This window comes from Haplochromis burtoni, unplaced genomic scaffold (genome assembly GCF_018398535.1).
Source record: "Haplochromis burtoni strain Fernald_Lab_line unplaced genomic scaffold, NCSU_Asbu1 Contig_44, whole genome shotgun sequence".
NCBI lineage: Eukaryota > Metazoa > Chordata > Actinopteri > Cichliformes > Cichlidae > Haplochromis > Haplochromis burtoni.
In genome coordinates, this window is record NW_024582405.1 from 25,005 (window position 1) to 48,114 (window position 23,110).

The 23,110-nt window shown below is 39.9% G+C and overlaps 1 protein-coding gene across 5 annotated transcripts in view; it reads left to right on the forward strand.

Moving 5' to 3' along the window:
- The first annotated feature begins 254 nt into the window (after positions 1 to 254).
- The window catches only part of tbc1d30 (TBC1 domain family, member 30), a 28,525-nt gene continuing 5,669 nt past the window's right edge, over positions 255 to 23,110 (forward strand). The window contains exons 1-14 of one of the 5 annotated variants that reach the window (XM_005920987.3): positions 255 to 1,021; positions 5,053 to 5,217; positions 13,026 to 13,087; positions 13,641 to 13,706; positions 14,275 to 14,400; positions 15,650 to 15,835; positions 16,025 to 16,094; positions 16,920 to 17,018; positions 17,139 to 17,307; positions 18,706 to 18,811; positions 18,900 to 19,006; positions 19,471 to 19,610; positions 20,686 to 20,925; positions 21,964 to 22,053. In XM_005920987.3, the coding sequence (XP_005921049.1) occupies positions 508 to 1,021; positions 5,053 to 5,217; positions 13,026 to 13,087; positions 13,641 to 13,706; positions 14,275 to 14,400; positions 15,650 to 15,835; positions 16,025 to 16,094; positions 16,920 to 17,018; positions 17,139 to 17,307; positions 18,706 to 18,811; positions 18,900 to 19,006; positions 19,471 to 19,610; positions 20,686 to 20,925; positions 21,964 to 22,053 (2,140 nt within the window). In that variant the 5' untranslated portion in view covers positions 255 to 507. The other 4 variants (XM_005920989.3, XM_005920990.3, XM_005920993.3 and 1 more) reach the window with 4 other exon arrangements.

Sequence of the window (23,110 nt, forward strand, 5' to 3'; positions counted from 1 at the left end):
AATAAATGTATCAATACATATTGAAAAGTTTTTTTTAAATCTTTATTTATACACATATTGAACGTTTAGAGGAGTCACATTACGAATTTCCGTGCAAACGTTAATGAATTGGTCCTCAAAGGTGAAAGCGGATTGGTCGAGATACTTTTGGGCTCATCTCTGATTGGCCAATGGAGCAGCTCCCGGCACCTGTCGCACCTGTCGCGCGACCTGAAGAAAGTTTGGCAGCAGTTGGAGAAGTTCAGCGTAGTGGGCTGGTCCATTGTGTAGTCCTGGAGGGGGGGGAGCAGTGAATTCCAGTTCTGAATATTCAGGAAGGAAAGTAAAAGCCGCCAGACGAGTCTCCACCTTTCTGAGGTGAGAAATGGAGCGCTCCAGGAACTCTATCCTCTTCGAAACGCTCTAACTTTGTAACTTAAAGCAAGTCAGGAAAATGACAGTTTACTGTTAAAACAGTTGCAGCAGGATAAGAGAGCTCATTCGTTTTGTTTTCTCTTAATAAAAACAATGGCGTCGAGGGTGAAAGTAAACGGGAATGAACTTTTAGAAGTTGACATATGTGACGGCGGCTTGCGCTCCGAGGAAGAGAGCGAGGTTTATGCCCACTCTGCTGCCTCCCTGCAGGACGATTTCTCTGGCTTTCAGCAGTGGACGAGCCCCACCGAGTCATCGAATGACACATCATCATGTCCGGGAGAGCAGGAGGTGCCCAGAGAGCGTGGACAGCCGCCTGGCACCTTTACTGCCACCCAAAGGACCAACGCGGCCGGTGACAGCGACTCTGAATCTGTGGGAGATGCAGTCAGAACTCCGAGGGCTTCCATAGTGGACTGTCTCCTGGTGGAGCTTTATGATACATACAGCGGAGGCAGCAGGAGGAATGCGGACAGCTGGGACAGCTCCACGGAGGCGTCCGGGTCCGATGCCTTCCTGGGCCGCAGTAACTCCGGGTCCAGCTTCCTGCAGGAGTTGCAGGAGAAGCACACCAGGAGGCACCAGATGAACTACCTGGCTCAGAAAGGTACAGACTGATCATTCAAACTCAACCACCGATTATCTCTTTTTCCTCCTCTATGAATGATGCTTACCACCTGTTTGTTTTATGGCTGATATTATGTGTTTTTGGTCCGTTTTATTCCTGCATTATTGCACTAACAAGTAAGGAAGCAAAGACATGTTCTTTAGCCCATTTATATAAAAAAAGAAATCTTGCATGTTTTGAAGACTTTCACCACTTCATCGCACAATTTACTGTCAAATCGTATTCACAACAACAGGTGTCTAAATGTGCTTTATCTGGAAAGGCCCTGCAATATTAGAGAGAACCCCAAACAACAGATGAGCCCTTATGAGCAAGCACTTGGCAACAGTGGGGAGGAAAAACTCCTTTGCCTCCAGTTTGACCTGGCTAATGCTCAGTCTCAGACACTGAAACGAATGCTAGTTTGAAATGACCATAGAGGTTGAATGAGGTAATAGAGAAAAGAAAACCATACCATGGAAATGCAAGGATCTTAAAATGGTATTGTATTCCTTATAGGTCAAATGGACAAAGAAATTTGGATATTTTATGAAGGGTCATTCCATAAAAATCTTTCCCAAATATGGAAAAATTCAGAATTAGCATTCTTTTATTATTATTTTATACAGTAACTGTTGTCTTTTTAATTAAGTAGGGGGAGGTTTTACCTCCTTACTATGAATATTTTCACTTTTTCCTGGCTCAAATTGAGCTTTTGTGAGGTGAGTATGCATGCAGGTGCAACTAGTCCACATGTTGTTTAGACAGAGTGTGCATTTTACCTGACTGAACAGAAGTTGTGCATTTTTCTGTTATTTCATTTGGGCATTTGATCAGAATAGGGTATTTTAAACATGAGTACACTGAATCCCAAACACAATTGTGGTGGTTTTTGCATTGAAAGAAGATCTAAAATGCTTCAGTGGGTGCCAGAATTTATTTGCAGAGATCACAAACCCTGTTGATTGGAGGCTTTTTATCTGTCTTTTAATTCACACCTATAAATGATCTAGTTACTGTTTTCTTGCTCTCTAATTGAGACATTTAACACAGCTTTTCTTTAAGCTTTGAGGTTATCTTTGTTTATTTTTGTAAAAGCTTCATCCCAAATCTTCTATAATTCATTCCAGAAGTCTCTGTAATGAGGAAGGCGTGTGTGTGTGTGTGTGTGTGTGTTTTCCAATTCACAGATACATCTTGATATATAGCTGATTTGTCTGTAAGTGTAATCAGATACTGGAGTGAGCCGAGCAGGCTGAGTGTAATGTGGGTAAAGCTCAGTGTTCAGACTGTTACAATGACAGAGACAGAGTGCACTGACAGCTCATTTACTCGCGTCCTTCATTGTTGCCCCAGATTCCCACTTGGCATGTTACTGTGAGGTCCATGCTGCCATTGTTTCCTCTCGTTTAAAGGAATCCTTCAGTCAACACGGGCAGACCTGTGACTTCAGTGTTTGCACTCTCCACTGCTGAGGGTTGGTATGAGTTAGACAATGCTCAGGGCTGCCACTCAGGAAGAGGAAATACTCTTAAATAATACCTGAAATACCAGCCAAAATATGCATACTCGCTTTGCTCCTGTGTTTGGTCAGGAACGGTCCGTGGAAAAGTTTAAAAAAATTTTTTCGGTAAATGTTACACTTTATTGATCGCTCCAGGGCAGCACAGTTTATTAGCTACGCTTACGCACTCTCGTTTGTATAAGGGATCGACATATCCAACTTTTCCCTGCTTTGATAACTTACAGATATCTTGGCTTCAGGTGCCATTATGCTGGGAAAATATTTGCGTTATTACACTTAAAAAGGCAGAAACTTGTGCTTTTAATTAAGTACATTTCCTTTAACCTAAATTGTGGTTCAGCTAAAAAAAACAAAATAAAACTGTAAATGCAAACTTAACTGAACTTCTTACACGCTAATGCGAAAGGTATAATAAATATGGGTAAAATTAAACAAAAAATGAAAAAAGGATTTTTTTTTTTTAATATATATATTTTTTGTCTTTGAAATGTAAAATTTAAATAACTACACAGCCCTGAATTCATGTATATGGTGATGGAGACCACTGATCTGATACAAGTGTTAATTTCACAAGCATATAAATGGTTGGGAATCTTTTTTTTTTTTCTTCAAATAAGGCTTGATGTAAACATTGCTCTCCTAACTTTGAAAGAAAAAAGGCAGGGTGGGGTACAGCGTCTGCATCACTGCAGCCGCTGCACCAATCTGTCTGTCGATCTCCCGCTCCCTTCTCCCATCACTCATGAACAAGACCCCGAGATACTTAAACTCCTCCACTTGGGGCAGTGTTTCGTCCCTTACCCGGAATGGGCAAATTTGAACCATCATTCAAAGATGACCTGAGTATACACAGGTTTTCAAAGGTTAATTCAATTATAAGGGGAAAAAGTTATCCACACCTACCTGAACTTGTGTGAAAATTGGCAGCAAGAACTGCAATCAAGCATTTGTGATAACTGGTGATGAGTCTTTCACGTTACTGTGGAGGAATTTTGGTCCACTCTTCTTTGCAGAATTCTTTTAATTCAGTTACACTGGAGGGTTTTCCAGCAAGAACAGCCTGTTTAAGGTCATGCCAAAGCATCTCAATTTAACCAAAGTCCTGGCTTTGACTAGGTTACTGCAAGACCTTAATTTTGCTTTTTGGACACGCTGGTTTGTTTCAGATCATTTCATTCTGTGTACCTACTCAAGCTGACACAGTACAGTACTATGAATTCCCCTTAAAAAGAAAAGCTTCATCTTCACCAGTGTTGTTGAACAGTTAGTTGGACATTTGAATACATGAAGGCCGTCAGTGTGTGTTTTACCACTCGCCATTCAAATCTGCAACACAGCAAAGCCGACTCTGGTTATCAGCGTGGTGATGTGGGGGCTATTTCAATTAAATCAGAGCATAGTTTCAGGATCAGGTATCAGGATGAATGAAATGAGACTACTGCAGAAAAGCCACAAGTGTCATCAACGGTTGTGCCACCAAACTGCTGACTCTTTGCTGTTAGCAACCAGCGCACTACTGGTACAGCAAACACAGAACAGCATATAATTGAATCAAGTAGATGGACAGATTTTACTGATACCAGATCCACCATTTTGAGTCGGGATCTGACCAATAACTAAATATCAGATTTGTGCGTCCCTAATTGGCAACCAGTGACTGGCTGCATTAGACTCTTACAGTTGTGAAAATTGATACAATGTCTGTGGATATATTATTTTTATTAGCTTTAATCCAAATGTATTTGCAAAAATAATACACACACCAAAAAGCTAAATGCATAACATCCAAAGTTTATGTGATTTGTCCGTGTGGTAGTTAGCAGGATTAATAATTTAAAAAAAAAAGTTATTGATTTATTTGAATGGCTTGTCCGTCCATCCTTCGATCCTTAATAGATGTATATCACAATGAAGTAAGAACTACTTTTAACTGCTCTTGTATCTGTTTTATTTTACACATGAGAAAAACAACCAAAAGTGTCCCCTGTTTTTCCTTAAATCTATTGCTGTGATCAGATTTTAAACGCCATGTTTCCATTAATGGGTGGAGGGTTTGTGTTTATGTGGCACTGCTGATCTGGTTTTCATTTCCTCCTTTGCCTGCAGCTTGGAAAAACAGGCTAATGAGTGTGAGATTATGATTTATCAGAGGACTGCAGATATCACGGGTGTGTCAAAACTGTGCCACGGCTTTATTTTGAGTACATATTATTGTGGAAAATATGTGTTTGAAAAAGATGTAGGTTAAAGAAAGACACATGTTCCTAAAATGTGATCATCTGAAAAAGTTAGAGATCAATAGATGACGTAATTTTGGCTGTTACTGGCATTTAAAATAATGATAATAATAATAATAATAAATGCTGTAAGGGCAGCACAGGTCGAGCAGTGGTTAGCAATATTGCCTCACAATAAAAATGTGCTGAGTTCAATTCTACCATCAAGCCAGGGTTTTGTTTTTTTTTGTGTGGAGTTTGTACCACCAATTTTCTGTGTTTGTTTTCAGCCCCAGAGGAGCTGCATTCAATCATCCAGGAGGTGAAATATCGTACAGGCCTTCAGTCGGCCAAGTTGATCCGCCAGCTGAAGAGACGGGACCGACTTTGCCACAAACTGCAGAAGAACTACGACATTATCACAGCGTTTCTTCAGGCCGTGTCACAAAAACGACGTAAGACTATACACTCATTGTTTTTATGTAATAGCAAACCAGGCAGGATGACACAGGAGGTGTAACTGTGTGAAACAACAGGTGGAGGTCCTCTTAGCTGACTGCACTGAGCTGGGAAGGCCACAAAATCTGCACCATCCTTCAAGAAATTATATGAATATGAGTGGCTGAAAATGAACACAAATTATGTTTATCATTATTCACATTCTTTCTCTCGAATAAATTATGAAAAGTCTCATGAGTTTATTTCATCTGAATTCAGGAGTGTGTACCTCTTAAAGAGGTACACACACAAAGAGGTACACAGTGTACCTCTTAAAAAATCTACATGTTAACACTAATTCCATTATGGTGTGTTATTTAGTTATTGGTCATTATGGTCCATTTCAGCTCCAGATGTTTGTTTGGACTCATCTAGGGTAGCTTTGTGTGATTCATGGTTTAAAATCATCTGTATTTATCTCATGCTGAATCTTGGTGTCTTTTGAAGGAGGCTATTTTAGTTGCTCTATTGTTAAGGTGTTCTTTGTTCTTATTGGCTGCCCATCGTAAGCACTAGGTTTGAACAGCAGGTAGGTAGAAGGTGAGATGACCATATTAAGGATGGCTTTTTCAATTCCATGCAAGCTGAGAATAGGAAAAAAAGGAAACAAAATAATTATGGATGGGTGCTGAAAGGACCTAAAATATTTTTGTGACACATGTCCTAGTCCGATATCATAAATCATGAAAGAGAAATGAAGTAGAATTTGGGTTTGTGTGTGTGTGTGTGTGTGTGTGTGTGTGTGTGTGTGTGTGTGTGTGTGTGTGTGTGTTTTTTAATTTTAACAAAAATGCATTTATACAGGTCTTGTAAGGGTGCTCAGGTGTCTCTCCTGCACACCATTTTTTGTCTCCCTTGTCCTACTCGCCCATATTATATATTATATGTTATATTATGTGTTTTGTTCAGAAAGTATCCTGCATTTTGATTGGCTTTAGTGTAACGCTGTACATTAATTGAATTTCACATTTAGACTTTCAGAGCAACCCTTTGTTTGAAAATCAATTCCCTGTTTGTTTGTTTGTTTGTTTGTTTTTTAAATTTCATTTCACTGAAAAAATAAAGAGGTCAAAGATTCACTTTTAAGAGGAAACTTTAGGTTTCCATGTTTTTGCCACCAATTTATGAATCATGAGAAGCCTGTCGCTCAAAAAAAGGAAAAAAAAGAAAAGAAATGGCAGCTAATGGAGGCGTTCCTACAGAAACCTGAATAATTACCAGACAACACAGCAAATGAAACATGGTTACTAATTTCACTTTTTTCTGTCCTTTTCTGCAAATCAGATGCAGACACACATGAGAGCCATTTTGTTTTTTTAAATGGTCACATGTCAGCCTTGTTTCTGTGGCCTTTTTGGGGTTTAGATGGTTGAGGTTTCTCATCCTGTGGGACCTTTTCTTTGTAGTCAAACTCCCTGAAGTATCAAAATTACACTCTTATATTTTCAAGAAGCAGGTTGTGAATTAAGCAAATGGAGGCGCAAATAAACTAGAGCAACAACTTAAAACTGAGAGGTCCAAATTGTGGATGACATGATCCAAACCAGATTTGTCAAACAACAGGAGAAATGGAGTTTAAACCAAAACATGCCAATTTATGATCCAAAAAGAAGCTGAAACAACAAAAAAAAGTAATGATAATAATCTTTAAAATGTATGAAAGTGGAGATGTCCAGTTAATTTAATTTAATTAGTGTAGGTGAGACCAAAACTGTTTTACCTTCCTATACCAGGCAATACGCAGTTTTTAAATGCTGTAACAGCCTCATGTACGGAAGCCCGTTTCTGCAACTTTAAAAAAAAAAAGTATCCATAACTCAAAATTTCGAGTTAGCTCTGTCAATCAGTAATCTGTGGAATGCGCACTCAAAACCGAATCACAACAAATTGACGCTTTTGAAAGTGCATTTGTTGATAGTAATGCCGTGTGATTCTGCTAATAAAACAATGATTTCATCATGTGTAAAGCCATGCTGAAAATATCCAGCAATTTGGGCATTAATGACTGGCTGTAATACTGGTAGCTTAGCTGTAGCATTTTTAGCTGAGGGCTTCAGCTTCCGGGTAACAAGAAAATTATGTAATTCACGTAGATTACTGATTAGCAGTGCTAACTTGAAATTTCGAGTTACTTTTCTCAAAAGTTTGAGTTAATAAGTTGAAATTTCGAGTTATGGATACTTTTTTTTTTTTTTTTGTGTGTGTGGCAGAAACGGGCTTCCATACTCATGTGGCCACTACAGGAACTGTAGATTTTGGCCTTAACACTGATTAACTCCACTTATCAGACACCTAGAGGCAGGCCTGGCCAGAGAAGTGAAGATATCACTGAATGGCTATTATGCATTTACTGAGACTGTTCTTTTCCATCACTGTGCATCATATTGGCTCTCATCATGGTCTCTATAACAGAATATAAGCTTTCCAGTGCTGCTTTCCATTTACAGACTTTATGACCAGGCCAGTCGTACACTAGGTGGTCAGTTGCACAACACAGAACATTAATATGGTAATATGGCTCCTGTTGAACACTGCAAAGGCTGTGATTTGGCTGAATGGTTTTTGCTGGTGACATAGAAAATACTAAACAATAAATTTCAGTCAATGCTTTATTACTTTTTATTGCATGAAATGACATGAACATGTTTATATCAAGATTATGACTTCATAACAAATAGCAATTTATGATCTAATTGTTCCTACAGGGGAAAAACAGACCATCTGTTACTACAGGATGTGTGTGAGTGTGTGTGTGTCTCTGCATTAGAGCAGTGTTTCCCAACCTTTTGGAGCCACGGCACATATTTCACATTAGAAAAATCACACGGCACACCACCAAACAAAAATGTCACAAAAAGGATATTGCTAATTTTTCCCCACACACCAGGCATAGCCGAATTGGCTCGGTTTGTCCCCAGTATACCCTTTTTGCTTTCTTCTGACCACTACTCATGCTAGGGTCCCCAAAGGGTCCTGATACTTTTTTGCGCCATGGACCCGTTTAATGTCAGAGAATATTTTCCCTGACCGGCTTTTAAGGTGTCGCAGATAAATACAACAAAATAAAATGATACGACCGAGACACAAACTGGCATTTTGTAAATATAATAATAAATGCGAATTCACTGTGTAACTTTATTAGCAGTGTACTCCTGAAATGCGCCAACAACATTGAGAGTAACATCCTCCTCTCAGCCCTTTAATGCTCTCTGGTCGCTATGGTAATGCGTAAATATTTTTATATTAATATTAACATCAACAACAGCAGCAGCAGGCAGAGCAGGAAAAATGCAGTCAAAATGTAATCAGGTTGAATTATGTGTGGTATAATTTTTCATCTGCATCTTACTAGTTCATAAAATGTCTGATTGTACTTTTCCTGACTCTAATTAAAATTTCAGTTAATTTGGGCATGTTTGCCTGAGGGCTGGAAAGAGCTTTTTCAAACTGGGACATTAAAGATTTATCAGTTAACTATTTATCTTACTGTATCTTTTAATGATGTCTGTCTGCTGTGTAACAGCAGCTTCTGTACATGAGCAGATGTGTACAGCCCCAAAATAGGTTTCCATGATAGAAACACATTTGTTATTAGTGCTGTCCTTGGAACATAAACATCTAGAGCTGAGGTAATTCATCATGAAGCTTTACCGGCTGAACAGTTTCACCACAAAGGCCTTAATTTATTTTTATGTAAAGTCTGTTGCAGGTAATTTCATTTAGACTAAATGTTTTCCACTCAGGAAGCACTTCCTGCACCTGTTAGGGCTGAATCATAATGCCAGCATCATTGATTTTCATTGCAAAGATTTCTTTGATTGCTGGCCACATTTTGTTGGTAGAACGTTTATGAAGATGGATAACTAAACAGAAGGAGAGTATACACATTTTAGGAAAGGATTTCTGTTTGAATTGTAGGATAAGTCAGTGTTTCCCAACCACTGTGCCGTGGCACATAGGTGTGCCATGAGAAATGATCAGGTGTGCCATGGAAGATTATTTGGTTCCACCTGATTAGTAATCTAAGTGACAGGCGTGAGTAACGGGCAGAACAATTACCTTTTTTTTTCTACTAGAGGGCAGTACAACTACCTGCTCTAATCAAATGGATTGCCAACTGCCAGTAAAACAGAAGAAGACGCAGAAGAAATTGCACAATAGTCATGCTGCGAGTGAGACAACGCAGCACGAAATAGCAATGGATAAATATTTAAAAAGAAAAAGTAGTCAATCTGACCTGGTCCTGGAGAAAATTCTGACCGAGGTGAAGGCCCTAGCATGAGTAATGAAAGCAAAAAGTACTGGGGGTATACTGGGGACAAACCGAGGCAATTCCGCTATGCCTGGTGCGTGTCAAAAGATCAATATCCTTTTTGTGACATGTTTTTTGTTTGGTGGTGTGCCGTGTGGTTTTTCTAATGTGACATATGTTCCGTGGCCCCAAAAGGTTGGGAAACACTTGGATAAGTTACCCAATGCCGAAAATCTTTAGAAAAATGGTGTAATCGTTCTTTTCACTGTGTACTTTAAAGTTTTGTGGAAGAAAAAAACTCTTGTGTATCTTTGTATCTATGAGCTGCTACTTTAAGGAAGAGCCTTGCCTTTTTGACACTTGACCTTAGCCCAGAAAGGGTTTTCCTGTCTGAGAATTAATCTTTGCCGTAGGTATAGGAAAGGCATTTACTTGGTTGCAGGTCTTCTGTCTCTTCGTGTGAAGTGTTGTGCCCTGCTGTCAGATAAAGTCTGCCCACTGCTGTCTGCTCATCTCAGTTCACTGTGAAAGGAAATGTGACTTTGTCTAAATAGATGTAAGCAGCGAGATGACATTGTTGTATTAGGTGCGCTAGGATTTAGTGGGTTACAAAACTGAATCTCCACTTCCCCTTTCCATGCGCTCTCCTCCACCATTACCTCATCCTTTTATCTTGCCCCACATGTCTCTCCATCCTACCGCATCCCTCCGTCCGTGCGCCTCCTCCCGGTGACGCCATATCGGAGGAGGATGAGGAGGCGTGCAGCATCAGCGGCGCTAAAGGAGCACAAACGGTTACTTTCGGCTATTTTTGACCTTTCTTATGTTTAATGCATCACTTGGAGCCTTTGAACATGGCGTGCTGGGTGATTTAGTACCGCACTTACTGATACGTCGGAGATATGTTGTTTCCTCCGGAATAAATCAGAAGAACGAGACATCACCGGAAGAAGGCTGAAACATCAATTTAATCGATTGATTTACAGGAGAGCGTTTGGAGGAGCGGCCAGAATGTCTTCTAGCCCCCCATCAAAGGAGTGCCTGTAAAAGCGGAACCAAACGATGAGGTAACTGAGCGCGTTTACAGCTCTGGTTCCGGGATGAGACAGGACCGGCTCCCCGCCGCCGGCAGAAGGCCGAGAGCGTGCGTGAAGCAGCGGCAGCAAAGCTCGGGAGGGGTCGGTAACATCATCAGCAGCGTCCTGAAGAAGCGCAACGGGATATCCAGGAGTGCACCCCGGCTGCTGTGTACCTTAGAGCCAGGTGACCTTCGAGTATATGGGCTTATTTTAAACATCTGCAGGCAGAGCAGCGCTAAAAAAGGAATACGTGCCAAAATACTACGAAATGTTGGGCTGAAATATCTAATAATAAAGTCCACGCTGTTGTTGGAGATTTTGGGTCATGTGGGTGCAGCAATTTTTTAAAAAAAATCATACTTTCCTTTACATATCGTAAGCCAAGAAAGATCACATTCAAGAAATATGTTTCCAATTATGATTATCAAAATAATGGCACAGTTAAGCATTAATGTGGTATTACAAACATTTTAAGAATGGATCCTTTAGGACTGTTTAAAACAATAATTTGTGTGTTAGTCATTTTAAGAGATGATTAACCAGCATAGCGAACAGTCATGAGTGACTTGGCTTATTTTCTGTGTATTTCCGGATGTCTTGATGCATCAGACATGTGGTTAGCAAATATGTGCAGGTGACATAAAACAAGCTATTTATTTCCAAAGAAATGGTATATATGGCATATGAGGTCATGGGAAAGTGTTGTGCAGACATCAGGTGCTAAAATGAATGGGCACATCTTTAGTGGCTGGGGTTGCTGTTGATTTGCATTCATAGTATTTACTTATAATGGGAGTAAAATATTTTTATATTTGTCAACCCCATGCACTGGGTTTGATTTTTGTCATTAAACATTATTATAATGTAATTCCAATAGTAAATGGCTGTAATATGTAAATATTACAGTACAGTTTACAGTAGTGAACTGTAGCACATTGTAAATGAAAATACAGTAATGTGATGTAAGCGACAAAAGGTCATGGCTGGATACATATATTAAAATGTCAGGCATGAATGTGTCCCACTAAAACTGTTTGACCCACATTTAGTTTGAATCTTGTTAATGTGGAAATCATTATGATACAGGCTGGAAAAAACTCTATAGCATAGCTCATTAAAGTAGAATTGACAATTAAAATGGAATAAGACAAAAACCTTAAAAATGCTCGAGATAATTTAAATAGAAAAGGGGGTAACAGAGCAAGTCGAAATCTAAACGAGACGCAGTGAAAGTAAGAAGTAGATTCCAGGTTTGAAATAAAACCGAGACGTTTCTCTGGCACATGTGCGGCAGTGTAAGAGATTGTTAAAACCGCTGCTGTATTTGGGTGGAGGTTCGTTACCTTTACCTTGATAATCGATCAAATTACAGACTTTCAGAATAAGATTTGAATCGTGGACTCTTTTATCCCATCATTTCACACTCTCCTTGTTTATGTTCGTGTTTACCGTGGTTGTGTCACGTACACTGTGGAGAACTGGTTAAATTTGCCCTCTGAACTTTGCTGCTGCCGGCCTTAGCTGCAGTTCTGTATCCACACTGAATCGGCTGCGTTAGACTAATCTGTGACGGGGAAGTAGGAGGGTTTTCCGCGTTAATCCTCTCCCGAAGCCCCAAGAGGACACTGCAGAATAAAACTGCGCTCATCCATAATGGCGCACGACAAAACGGCAGAAGCGGACCGTTCAGGTTACAAGCCATTATTTCTTATGTTCGGAGTTTCATCGTAGAGAAAAACCACGCAGGTGTCCCGCGTGAGCGACACCAATCCTCCAGAGGCTGAGCTGGATGGGGACGGGAAGGCAAATGGCCGTAGTCGGAGCTGTTGGCGTTGAGCCGAGAGAACTGGCATGTCAGGACTTTACGGCTTCTTAACTTCAGATGAGAATTTCTCTTCCGGGTAGTCTTCTCGTAGGGTTGTATTATGCTGTAAATGAGGTTTTAGACGATATTTAATCAGTGAAATGGAGACTGAAATGCGGATTCAGCACTACCAGGAAGTGGAGAGCGACTCAAAGCTCCAAAGCAAACCAAAAAATATCACAGTCGGGAAATGAGATGTCCATTTTTCCTTTGGATACACGTGAAAATGTGTAAACTGCGCCATTTTGCCATTGGGTGTATCTGACTAAAACTAGCAGAAAGACTTCAGATCTTTAACATTAAACATTAAGCAGATTGTTTAGTGAAATGAGAAGTACACAAAGGTGTTCGGGCAAAAATGTTTCTCTGGAACGTTTTTATAAATGTGGGTTTTAAATTATGAAGATCAATAACTTGGGTTCATTAACTACCTTATGTTTTAAGTGTGCGATTTCCAGATAACATTTCTGTGCATGTGTACACATTTAAACAAAAAAACAATTCTGTATCTGGAAAAAGTCTGAACATCAAGTAGAAGGTGCCTCTAACCAGCTGTTTGTTTGTTTGTAGGGGTTGACACAAGGCTGAAGTTTACCATTGAACCATCTCTGGGAAAGAATGGATTTCAGCAGGTGAGGGGTGACGATACACTGCCCATATATTAAGTACACCTTCAGATTATTCTGCAGATACCCCTCCCCCCATATTAGCAATGCATAATTTAGACAAATAGACATGTTAAAATAAAAATGTCTACCATACTAATACTGAATATATTTTTTTCTTTTCAGTTCATCTTCATTATAAAAATAACTACACATCTTTAAGCACACTTGAACCAGTTAGACAACCAGTGACATTAATCGTCACACTAAATATAAAGTTGGATGAACGTGATTGCACTGAATATAATCTATATGCTATTAAGCCAGTAACTCTATTCGATACCACAAGTATCCTTCCTTGATACATCTTCTTTTTACCACTTTAAAGCTGTTGGTCTGAAATTATGTTTACATTCCACTACGTGCATGTTTAGACTCTATGTAGAAGAAGATGAACATATAGTGAGTGAGACTGGATAGCTTTTTCCTTTTTCTTTAATAGAGTAAGCATATAAAAATTATAATTCTGGGTATTTTCATTGATAAACCAATTAAACTGAGTGCTTTTTCTTCCCCACAGTGGTACGATGCCCTCAAAGCTGTGGCAAGACTTCCAACTGGGATACCAAAGGAATGGAGGAACAGGGTATGTTGCTCTAACCACCCAAATATAAGCTTTGTAAGAACTTTGTCATTCTCAGTGAGTAAAAAAGTAGAAACTCTCTCTGTTTGGGCACAAAATTGCTTCCATATAAAAAGGTGTTTTGATAAACAACGCGTTACACATTTTTCCTCTCTGGTCATGTTTTGAAGCCATCGGGGTGTTAAGCAAATAAAAGCGAGAGCCCAGCTGTGCTATTGCAAGAAACGTCTGTTCACTTTGTTGTCGTCAGCCTTCGGGCCAAGTTTTTACAGTCATGAGAGAGAAAGCGTAGTATGAAAGAACAGCGTGTAGAGGTACTTTATCTATGCTCCATTCATCTCACATCCCAGTTTTATCTTTTTTGATGCAAGTATGAAAAATGGAAGCAATTACTTTCATTTTGTCAGAAAATGAAAAGCTTTTCTCTTGCGTGGATGTAAAACAATGGGAGTCACAGTGAACAGGAGCTCCTAATTAAAGTAAAAGTACCGTTTAAATGTTGGCTGGATTTCTACAAAAACCACAGCACCGACTGACTCATTGTTTATTGGCTGCTGTTGTCATTATCCAGGTTTGGCTAACCTTAGCAGACCAGTACCTCCACAGTATCTCTATTGACTGGGAGAAGACTCTTCGTTTTGCCTTTAATGAACGCAGCAATCCAGATGATGACTCCCTTGGGATCCAGATCGTCAAGGTAACCAAATTGTATTTGCAGCATATAGCATAAAATACAGAACAGGCAGACCACTGAATACCTTTTGAAGTGTAATGTAGACATAGTTCAGGGTCACATGCAGGGACATGGTACTACTCCACGGAGCACTCAAAGCACTTCAGTACTACATACAAACATTCATAAAGCTCTTTTATTCTAAACATTTTGGATCCTGTATCTTTAAAAGAAAGGTCCTGGCTTTGATAAATGAAATGCCAAAAACTGCAGTTCTGTAATTGACCACTTGAGGCTGGCTCCTAGCATACATTTTACATAAAAGATGGATGCGGTCACTAGGATGTATATGGATGGAGACCCTGAAGCTACATCCGTCTTATACAGCCATTCTGTGGTGCTAAAAGCGCGTCACCCCTGTATTGAAATGTCCAGGATAATCTACAACTTCAAATTAAACTTGTAACTGCATCTAGGCTGTCAAAGGCAAGAATTTTCATTATGTATTTAATCCATTTATCTGTTTAAATTATTAGTGTTGATGACATGTAATCCTAACACAAAACCCCTGAACCTGTGCTATGAGAATATCTGAATGTATGATGCGGTTTTGAAATGTTTCCTGACAATCACAGAAAAAAGCCTTAAAAACTTAAAAAGTTGTGATTGACACGAATTTAAAAATTTCATTTATTCCTGTAAAGTTTTTTTTTTTTCTGTAAAACTAAGGGCTAGGCTTAGTTCTTATGTCAGCGATGACGTAGACCTTAGAATATTAAAGGTAAATTATTCCTCCAGACTGGGTGTGAATGTCATCAAACTAGCATTTAGTCCACTCAGTGCAGTCTGTGTTTGAAACTTTAGTACTACGCTGGATTCAAGACCTATAATTATTAACATTCCATCTTTCCCCTGACCATTTTTTCCTCAACCTGTTGAGCTATGATGAGCTGTTTTTGTGAGTGCATACATCCGTAATGGCTGTTTATGTGCATTCAACAGTTTATTCGAGCTACCAATAAAATATAATGTGTTTCTTGGAAGGTGTACCTGCTTAGATGCTGTTTGCTGATGACTTGTGCGTCAGAACACAGGATGACTCTGTCAGCTGAGTCGTTGCAGATCTTTGCTGTTTCTCACTGACTCATTGATTCAACAGAGGAACGGCTGTTTCCGTAAACAGGGCAAAGTCTAGTCATCATTTATCCTGTTTAATGTTAATGCACGTCCTTGTAATAAAATAATCCAAGCTGTTGTTCCTTTTCGTCCACAGGATCTACACAGGACAGGCTGCAGCTCTTATTGTGGCCAGGAAGGGGAACAAGACAGGGTGGTGCTGAAGAGGGTGCTTCTGGCATACGCCCGCTGGAATAAAACTGTGGGTTACTGCCAAGGATTCAATGTACTGGCTGCTCTTATACTGGAGGTTACAGAAGGCAATGAAAGTGATGCACTGAAGGTATACACCAAAATCTAACCATATAATCAAACTCAGGTCATTGAGTTTAGTCTGCTTACATATGCTGGTGGATTTTAAAATAAAACATTTTTAAGTAGCTTAATTTGCTTTGAATGATCATAACCGTGCTTAAACCATGTTTTTTATTTATTTTCTGTTCTTTTTTTTCCCCCACTCATCCATATCCAGGTGATGATCTATCTTATCGATAAAGTGCTGCCTGACAGTTATTTTGCCAACAACTTGCGAGCGTTATCAGGTAAACAGCCTATGACAGTACACCTAAGATTATACTGGCTGCCATAATATCTAATTTTCACACTTATGTGTTAAAAAGATGCTAATGACAATATCGTCGTGCCAAATGTAAAAATGTGAAAGTGGACACCAAACTGTAGGAACTCCATCAGGGCAGATACAGAGTGCTTAACAGAGCAGCAGCAATTAGAGATGCAGGAGATTATCTGTCTGCATTTTAGAGTCATGACTGTTTTGTTTTAGTTTGGTTTTTTTTTTACTCCCTTGGGTACATTTATCTGATTTGGAGATGAAATAATCTCCATAAATGCATTCCTGTATGTTGTAGTCCACATGTAGGCCTGGAGTAGTGACGTCTCAGCTTCAGTCGTATATTGTATTTCCTGAAATGTAATTGGCTATCATCCATCCATCCATCCCTCCCTCCCTCCACCCTCTTATCCAGGGCCAGGCCCCAGGGGTTGGGTATTGTGTGATTGAAATTAAGGTTGTTTCATAATTTTTTTAAAAATTTGTAAATAGGGAAAAAAGAGAAGCTTAATCTGAATTTCTTTCATCCACTAACACTTGAAGCCCTACAAAAACTGGCCGACGCCCCCAGAGTCTAAATCAGCAGATGGGTCCTACCTGGATGTGAAAACACTAGTGATTTAATGGACTTGACAGAATAAATTTTATATCAAATTGGGTTTATTTTTCCAGTGAAAAATGAAAATAGTTATGTAAATTTAAAAACTGTGGATCTGGGGATCTAATCTGAGGATTAATGAATACCATTAACTTTTCATCACGCTAGATTTCTTACTCTGTTGTCTCCTCCTGTCAGTGGACATGGCGGTATTCAGAGACCTGCTGCGTCTAAAGCTGCCGAGGCTTTCCCAGCACCTCCACCACCTTCAGAAAGCAGCCAACCGAGAGGCTGGAGGTACAGTTGCTATATGGGATATTTGGTCACAAAGTCTGTAAACTATTTAGATGTTCATCCTACAGAGAGGCTAAGAACTTTTTCATATATGTTTAGTATCCGTTTGCCTCTCTGCTGCAGGCAGCTACGAGCCTCCGCTGACCAACGTCTTCACTATGCAGTGGTTTCTGACCATGTTTGCCACCTGCCTGCCGGCACCCACCGTGCTGAAGATCTGGGACTCTGTTTTCTTTGAGGGGTCAGAGGTGCTGTTTCGAGTTGGTCTCGCCATCTGGGAGAGACTGGGAGAGTAAGTGAACCTACCTGCAGTCACACCTGGTGTAGAGAACACACCCAAACACATATGTTTTGGTAATTCTGCTGCAGATGTTACGTCAGGTGTGGCTTGGCTGTTTGGTTGCAGTGTTACTCATGCATGCACATTATGAACAGAGGTGGGGCGTAGCTTACGTGTAACTAAAAAGTGATTGGCTGCTGGAGTAGATTTTATATCAAGATTTTTTTTTTTTTTAGCCCTTTAGGATAGGGGAAAACTGGACATTTCACATCATCCATTCATGCATCTGGGTCAGTAGCTCTCCCTAGCCACTACCTCCAGCTCTTCTGGTGGGACACTGAGGCATTCCTAAGCCAGCTGAGAGAAGTCCAGGTTCTCCCATTTGGAAATTTTCAAAACACCTCACCTAGAGGAATTCCAGTCAGAAGCCTGAACCACAGACCTCAGCTTACTTCTTTTGGTGTGTAGAGAGTAGAGGCTTCGGGGCCCTCCCAACTGACTGAGGTCCTTACGCTATCTAGCCCAGATATCCTATTGAAGCTTGGTAATGAACTAATCATTTCATTCAGGTGTGTTTACCCAGGGTAATATCTAAAAAACTGCAGGATACCAGCCCTTGAGGCCTGGAGTTCGACACCCCTGCTTTAGAGGAAGCAAATTTCTGCTGCTTATTAATGGCAAGGGCAATTAAATTCTCTTGCAAGCACTGAATATTATAATATAAAATATAAACTCAAATATTAAAAAAAAAAAACTGGGTGGAGGTATGTAGCTCAAAGCTACATACCTCATTGAGCACCATGCATCTCAAGAAAATCTCACAAAATAATCAAGATATTCTTCTGTGTCCAGGACTGCAGTTCATGCATGGTGCTCAGGGAGTTATGTAGCTTTGCGCTACATACCTCCACCCAATTTTTTTTTTCAGTGTTTGCAAGAGAATTAAATTTCCCTTGGTATTAAAAATCCACTGAAAGCGAATATCACCCTTGCTATTCTATTTTATTAATAATAATTACCCCGGAAATGCATCCTGTGGGGTTTCAGCTGCTGGAGCTGATTGCATCCAAACAGGATGTGAGTCCACATATCAGATGGAAAGTGGTTTTGATGGTTTTGAGTCCCTCAAAATGCCTTCAAGTCTATTGTTTTGCAGAAGCTTCACAGAGCAGATGAAGAGGGCAGGACGTCAGACATGGGAACAGCACAGTTAATCTGGTTAATTTTCAAAATAAAAGGCAACCATTTGCAAAAGCGTGTTTAAAGTGATAAAATATTCTGCTAACACTGTTGATAAATTCTGACATAAATAAAAATCGCTTATCAACTTTTTACGTGCATCCCACATCTCTGATGGTTTAAATCAAATTATAAACCCATCCTTGGTTCTCTCACTTCCTCTTTCTTCAGGAGGATAGAGTACTGTCAGACAGCAGATGAGTTTTACAGCACCATGGGTTGTCTCACTCAAGAGATGTTGGAGCACAACCTCATCGATCCTACAGAGCTCATGCAGGTAGTGAGCAAACTTCACACACACTACTTTAATGCTGTACATGTTGTGATCATGGCTTCCTCACCTGTCTCCTTTCTGTGTCTGTCAGGAGGTTTACTCCATGGCGGTGTTTCCCTTCCCTCAGCTAGCCGAGCTAAGAGAGAAATACACCTACAACATCACTCCGTTTCCTACCTCAGTGAAATCCAATGGAAGGTTTGTTCTAAACTCAGAAGATCAATAGTGCTGTGTAAAAAAAAAAAAAACCCAACTCAATATTTTTCCACTTTACTACTCTTAAAGGCATTTTTATGTTCTCTGTGACCGCTAGTGATGACCTGGAGGTGTGACCATGGGACAGATGCTTGTATTATACTGATGGTCACTACTTTCAGAAGGAAAATGGCGCAGTATAGGAAGCAGTAAAGCCTCTTTGTAATCACCAACTATAATTTTAATACAGAATTAACTCATTGTAAATTAAAGCAGTGCAACTCTGCTCACTGACACTAATGTTCAACATTAACAGTAAAATGTTGGTCATCAGCAAATGTTCAGAAAACCAAAACATTCAGTCCAAAAGTGTGTTTACACTCTTTTTTTTTCTGTCTGTCTGACATCTCACCTCTTGTACAGATAAATATGTGTATTTTGTGGTGGTGCTGATGGTTTTCTTGCAGTGGTGGTCTGGGCAGCTGGGAGAGCGATGATGACGCCGACATGGACGATGAAGATTCTGTGGTGACTGCGCTCGGCTGTCTGGGTCCCCTGGGTGGCCTACTGGCCCCCGAGCTGCAGAGATACCAGAAACATCTCAAAGGTCAGCGCACACACACACAGGATTTAAATGGTGACCCTCAGTGTGGGTACAGTCAGGAGCCAAGCAGTTCCAGATGGACTGCTGCCCCAAATCCTCGTGTCCTGCCCTTAATATGACTCTAAGTACTGACAGACTCTGATCTGTTTCCTCCAGACAAATCCCCACTTCCTGCTTCTTCAAGGACTCGTACAAGCATGAAAAAGCTGAAACCAGCCAGGGGGCTTTAGTTAAAAACATTGGTTAAGATCTGTAAAAGCTGTTTTCCAAACCTGAGCTGAACTTTTAACCTCATAAGAAGATATCAGTACAACTGTCTTAACCTACTTCAAAAGGGAAACTCTGCTCATTATATTTGGAAGCAATGTGAAGGAAAAGAACATCAATCAATCGCCTGCACAGGGGCTCTGAGACAGCAGAGTAATTACAGTGAACAAACTGAGCTGCTTGTCTTTGACGGGGATTTTTCGTTGCGTCCTGCTGGAAGAGCTGAGATGGAAAATAATTTCCAACTTTCAGTGAAGCTGAAGAGAAAACAAACAATAATTCACTCAACAAAATGCACTTTATGTCATCTTCAAAGGCTGCTTGTCTAAAAGCGCCATGATTGTGATGCCATCAGAGGCAAAGAAAACAGGAAAGAGTGACTCAGCCCGCTGGGCTTACTTTGAAAGTCTTTGAAACTTGTAACTTCTAGTCTCCAAAACACTATCAGACAATGCAGCATGTTGTGTACATTTAAGTGAATGCTCCAGATGTTATCATCTATCGATAGCATCAAGCAGCTTTTTTTTTCTCTCGCTTGTACTAAATCTGATGTTTCTAGTGCACAGCTGATTTTGATTTAAAGCCAAACTGGGCAAGTAAATAAGTATGAAAAGGAGCTTAAGAAGAGCCAAAAAGGCATGCTGGATTTGGCCTGTTTTGTATATTCTGCTTAAATTGCTCCATCTGCCTTTTTGAACCACCAGCTAATTTGACTCTAATCACTTTATTTCATGTTCAGTCATAAAATAGATCCAAAAAAGTGGAAATAATAAAGCATGTGTTCTGGTTTTACATGTATTCTTGCATTCAGACCAGCGAGGCGAGCAGGGAAGCATCGCAGAGCTGAGCCCCGGAGCAGTGGGAGGAGGAGGGGCTGGTAGTGGAGGATCAGGAGGAGGAGGAGGAGGAGGTGCAAGGGCAGAGCATCAAGCAGCCATTAACGGCATGATGATGGAGAGAATGAGCACCGACATCTACGCCCTGAAGAAGCAATACGCACGCATCAAACGACGGCAGCAGCAACAGGCTATGCAACTCTACATCCGCACAGGTGAGTGAGAAATGAGTAACAGCATTCACACAGCTGGTTTACCAAGATGATGAATGTCTTTGAGCTTTTGCATTGCTCAAAGACACTCATATAAAAAAAACAAAACGTTTCATTATGTTCATTATTTATTTTTTCAGGATGTTTTTAAATTTTTTTTCTTCAGTGCATAAATCTTTTGTGTGTTTCTGCTGTCGAGACACACCAGAACATTTCTTAAAGGGGACCTATTATACATTTCCTATTGTCTGTTACAATTGTGCATGCTTGTATCAAACATGACCAAAGTTTCAAGTAATGATGTCAGCAAGTACAAGTAATACCTGTGAAATGCTAGCTCAGGCTTCAGTTAAGCAGTTTTAGACAGTTTGTTTTTCTACTCCTTAGTCTTTATGATGTCATATTTAGGGGATATCCCTAAATATGGTCATTTTAGGGATATAGCTCAGCTTTTCCCACAGATTCATGTAGTATTTGTCATTATAAGGAGGCAGGAGAGAATACACATATATCAAAGGAAGCACACACCCAAGCGTTAGAATATAAAAGAGTAAATTAAAAACCATATATATATTCCTCCAAAGATCAATTGTCACTAGCCGAGGTCTGTTTGACTGTGGGATGAGAGACTTGACACGACTAAATGACATCGATGACTGAAATGAACTTCAACAGCAACCTCACTAGACCGTGAAAATCTAGAGCAGGGATTTCAAACTAATTTTACATCTTGGGCAAGACCAGTGAAACGCCTCGTTTTATCAGTGCAAAGACATTTAACTAGTCAGAAGAAGGCTGCCTTAAAAGGGAGAGGAGCTAAATTAGCTTCTTTCAGACAGGATGGTAAGATAGATGAGGCTAATTTTTAAATATTAATCATGCAAAGCTACTCTAGTAGACTTAAAAGATAAATGTGGAGCTGAAAACGAGACTAATGGGTCCCCTTTAATAAATAAAATGCCAGTGAAATGGTACACATGGATGAGAATAAAGAAACCAAAAAGCCAGCTGTTGATGATGATTATGACGTGTGACTCACAGGACCTGGACCTGTAGCGCCCACAAGTCCAGGGGTTCTTCAGGGGGCTTCCAGCAAACAGAGTGGCAGCACTACTGAGCAGCACACTGACGGTACTTGTGTCAACAGCCATTCTGAAGTTGGGTGTTCTGGGGATTATTTGAGCAATCTTTGGTGTTCGACTTTTTAGAAATGGTCTTTATTGGAATCAACAGATTCTTACCACAGACACAACTAATACAAGTAGAGAACTAAATTCTTCTGGGGAAATCTTGCAAGACCACTGAATGATTACTAGTGGTGTATATCTATAAAAATGATTGATTTTGACAAAATTCTGGTTTTCGTTGGCTCGGTTTTGCAGATGGATGATGCTCTCAAAATGCTGTGCAGTGCACACATGTGTCTGCAGTGCTAAGAAAGCTTTTATTTATAAATTTGACAGTTGTTGTCTGGTATTTTGAGAGCCTTTTGGAAACAGGTGTCACACTCTACTTTTATATAACTGATATTGGATCAAAAATAAGTGTGGAAAATGAACTACTGTAGCTACAACTGGTGATGGTTTTGCTCTGGTTACAGGTGACATACACAATCAATCACCTATATATGTATTCTGAATGTTTATTTGGAGGCACCTGTCACTGCTATGTATAAATAATATCCTTTACATGCATAAATAATATTTCTATACATTTAACTGCTCTTAAATATTTTAATTCTTATATGAAGTGTACAGTATACATTATCAAAATGCTCTGTAGTGACAGATGTTTCCAGTTACACTTGATTTGGTCAATGATTCACATTCTTTGCCTGCATGTTGGAGGATTTCTCTGTTTGGGTAATCGTGACACTAACCTTGATGAGCAGCTGCAGCTCCTTCCATGTCGTATTCACACATGATTTATAAGGCTTGTGCAAAAGTATTACAGTCACATTTGGTGTTTTCCCTCTGCAGCTGTAAACATTTGTGCATAACACGCTCTGTAAATCACTTTAATCTGTTTTTAAAAAGTCCTGCTTGTACTTTAATATGGTTTATTTACATTGGGAATGGGCCTTAGCACTGTACATATTATGTAATATGAGAAAAATAATTTTCACTCTAGTCCACAGCTTCTCTGAATCTCATTATTGCATAAACCAAAAGCTCCGCATGCCCCTAGT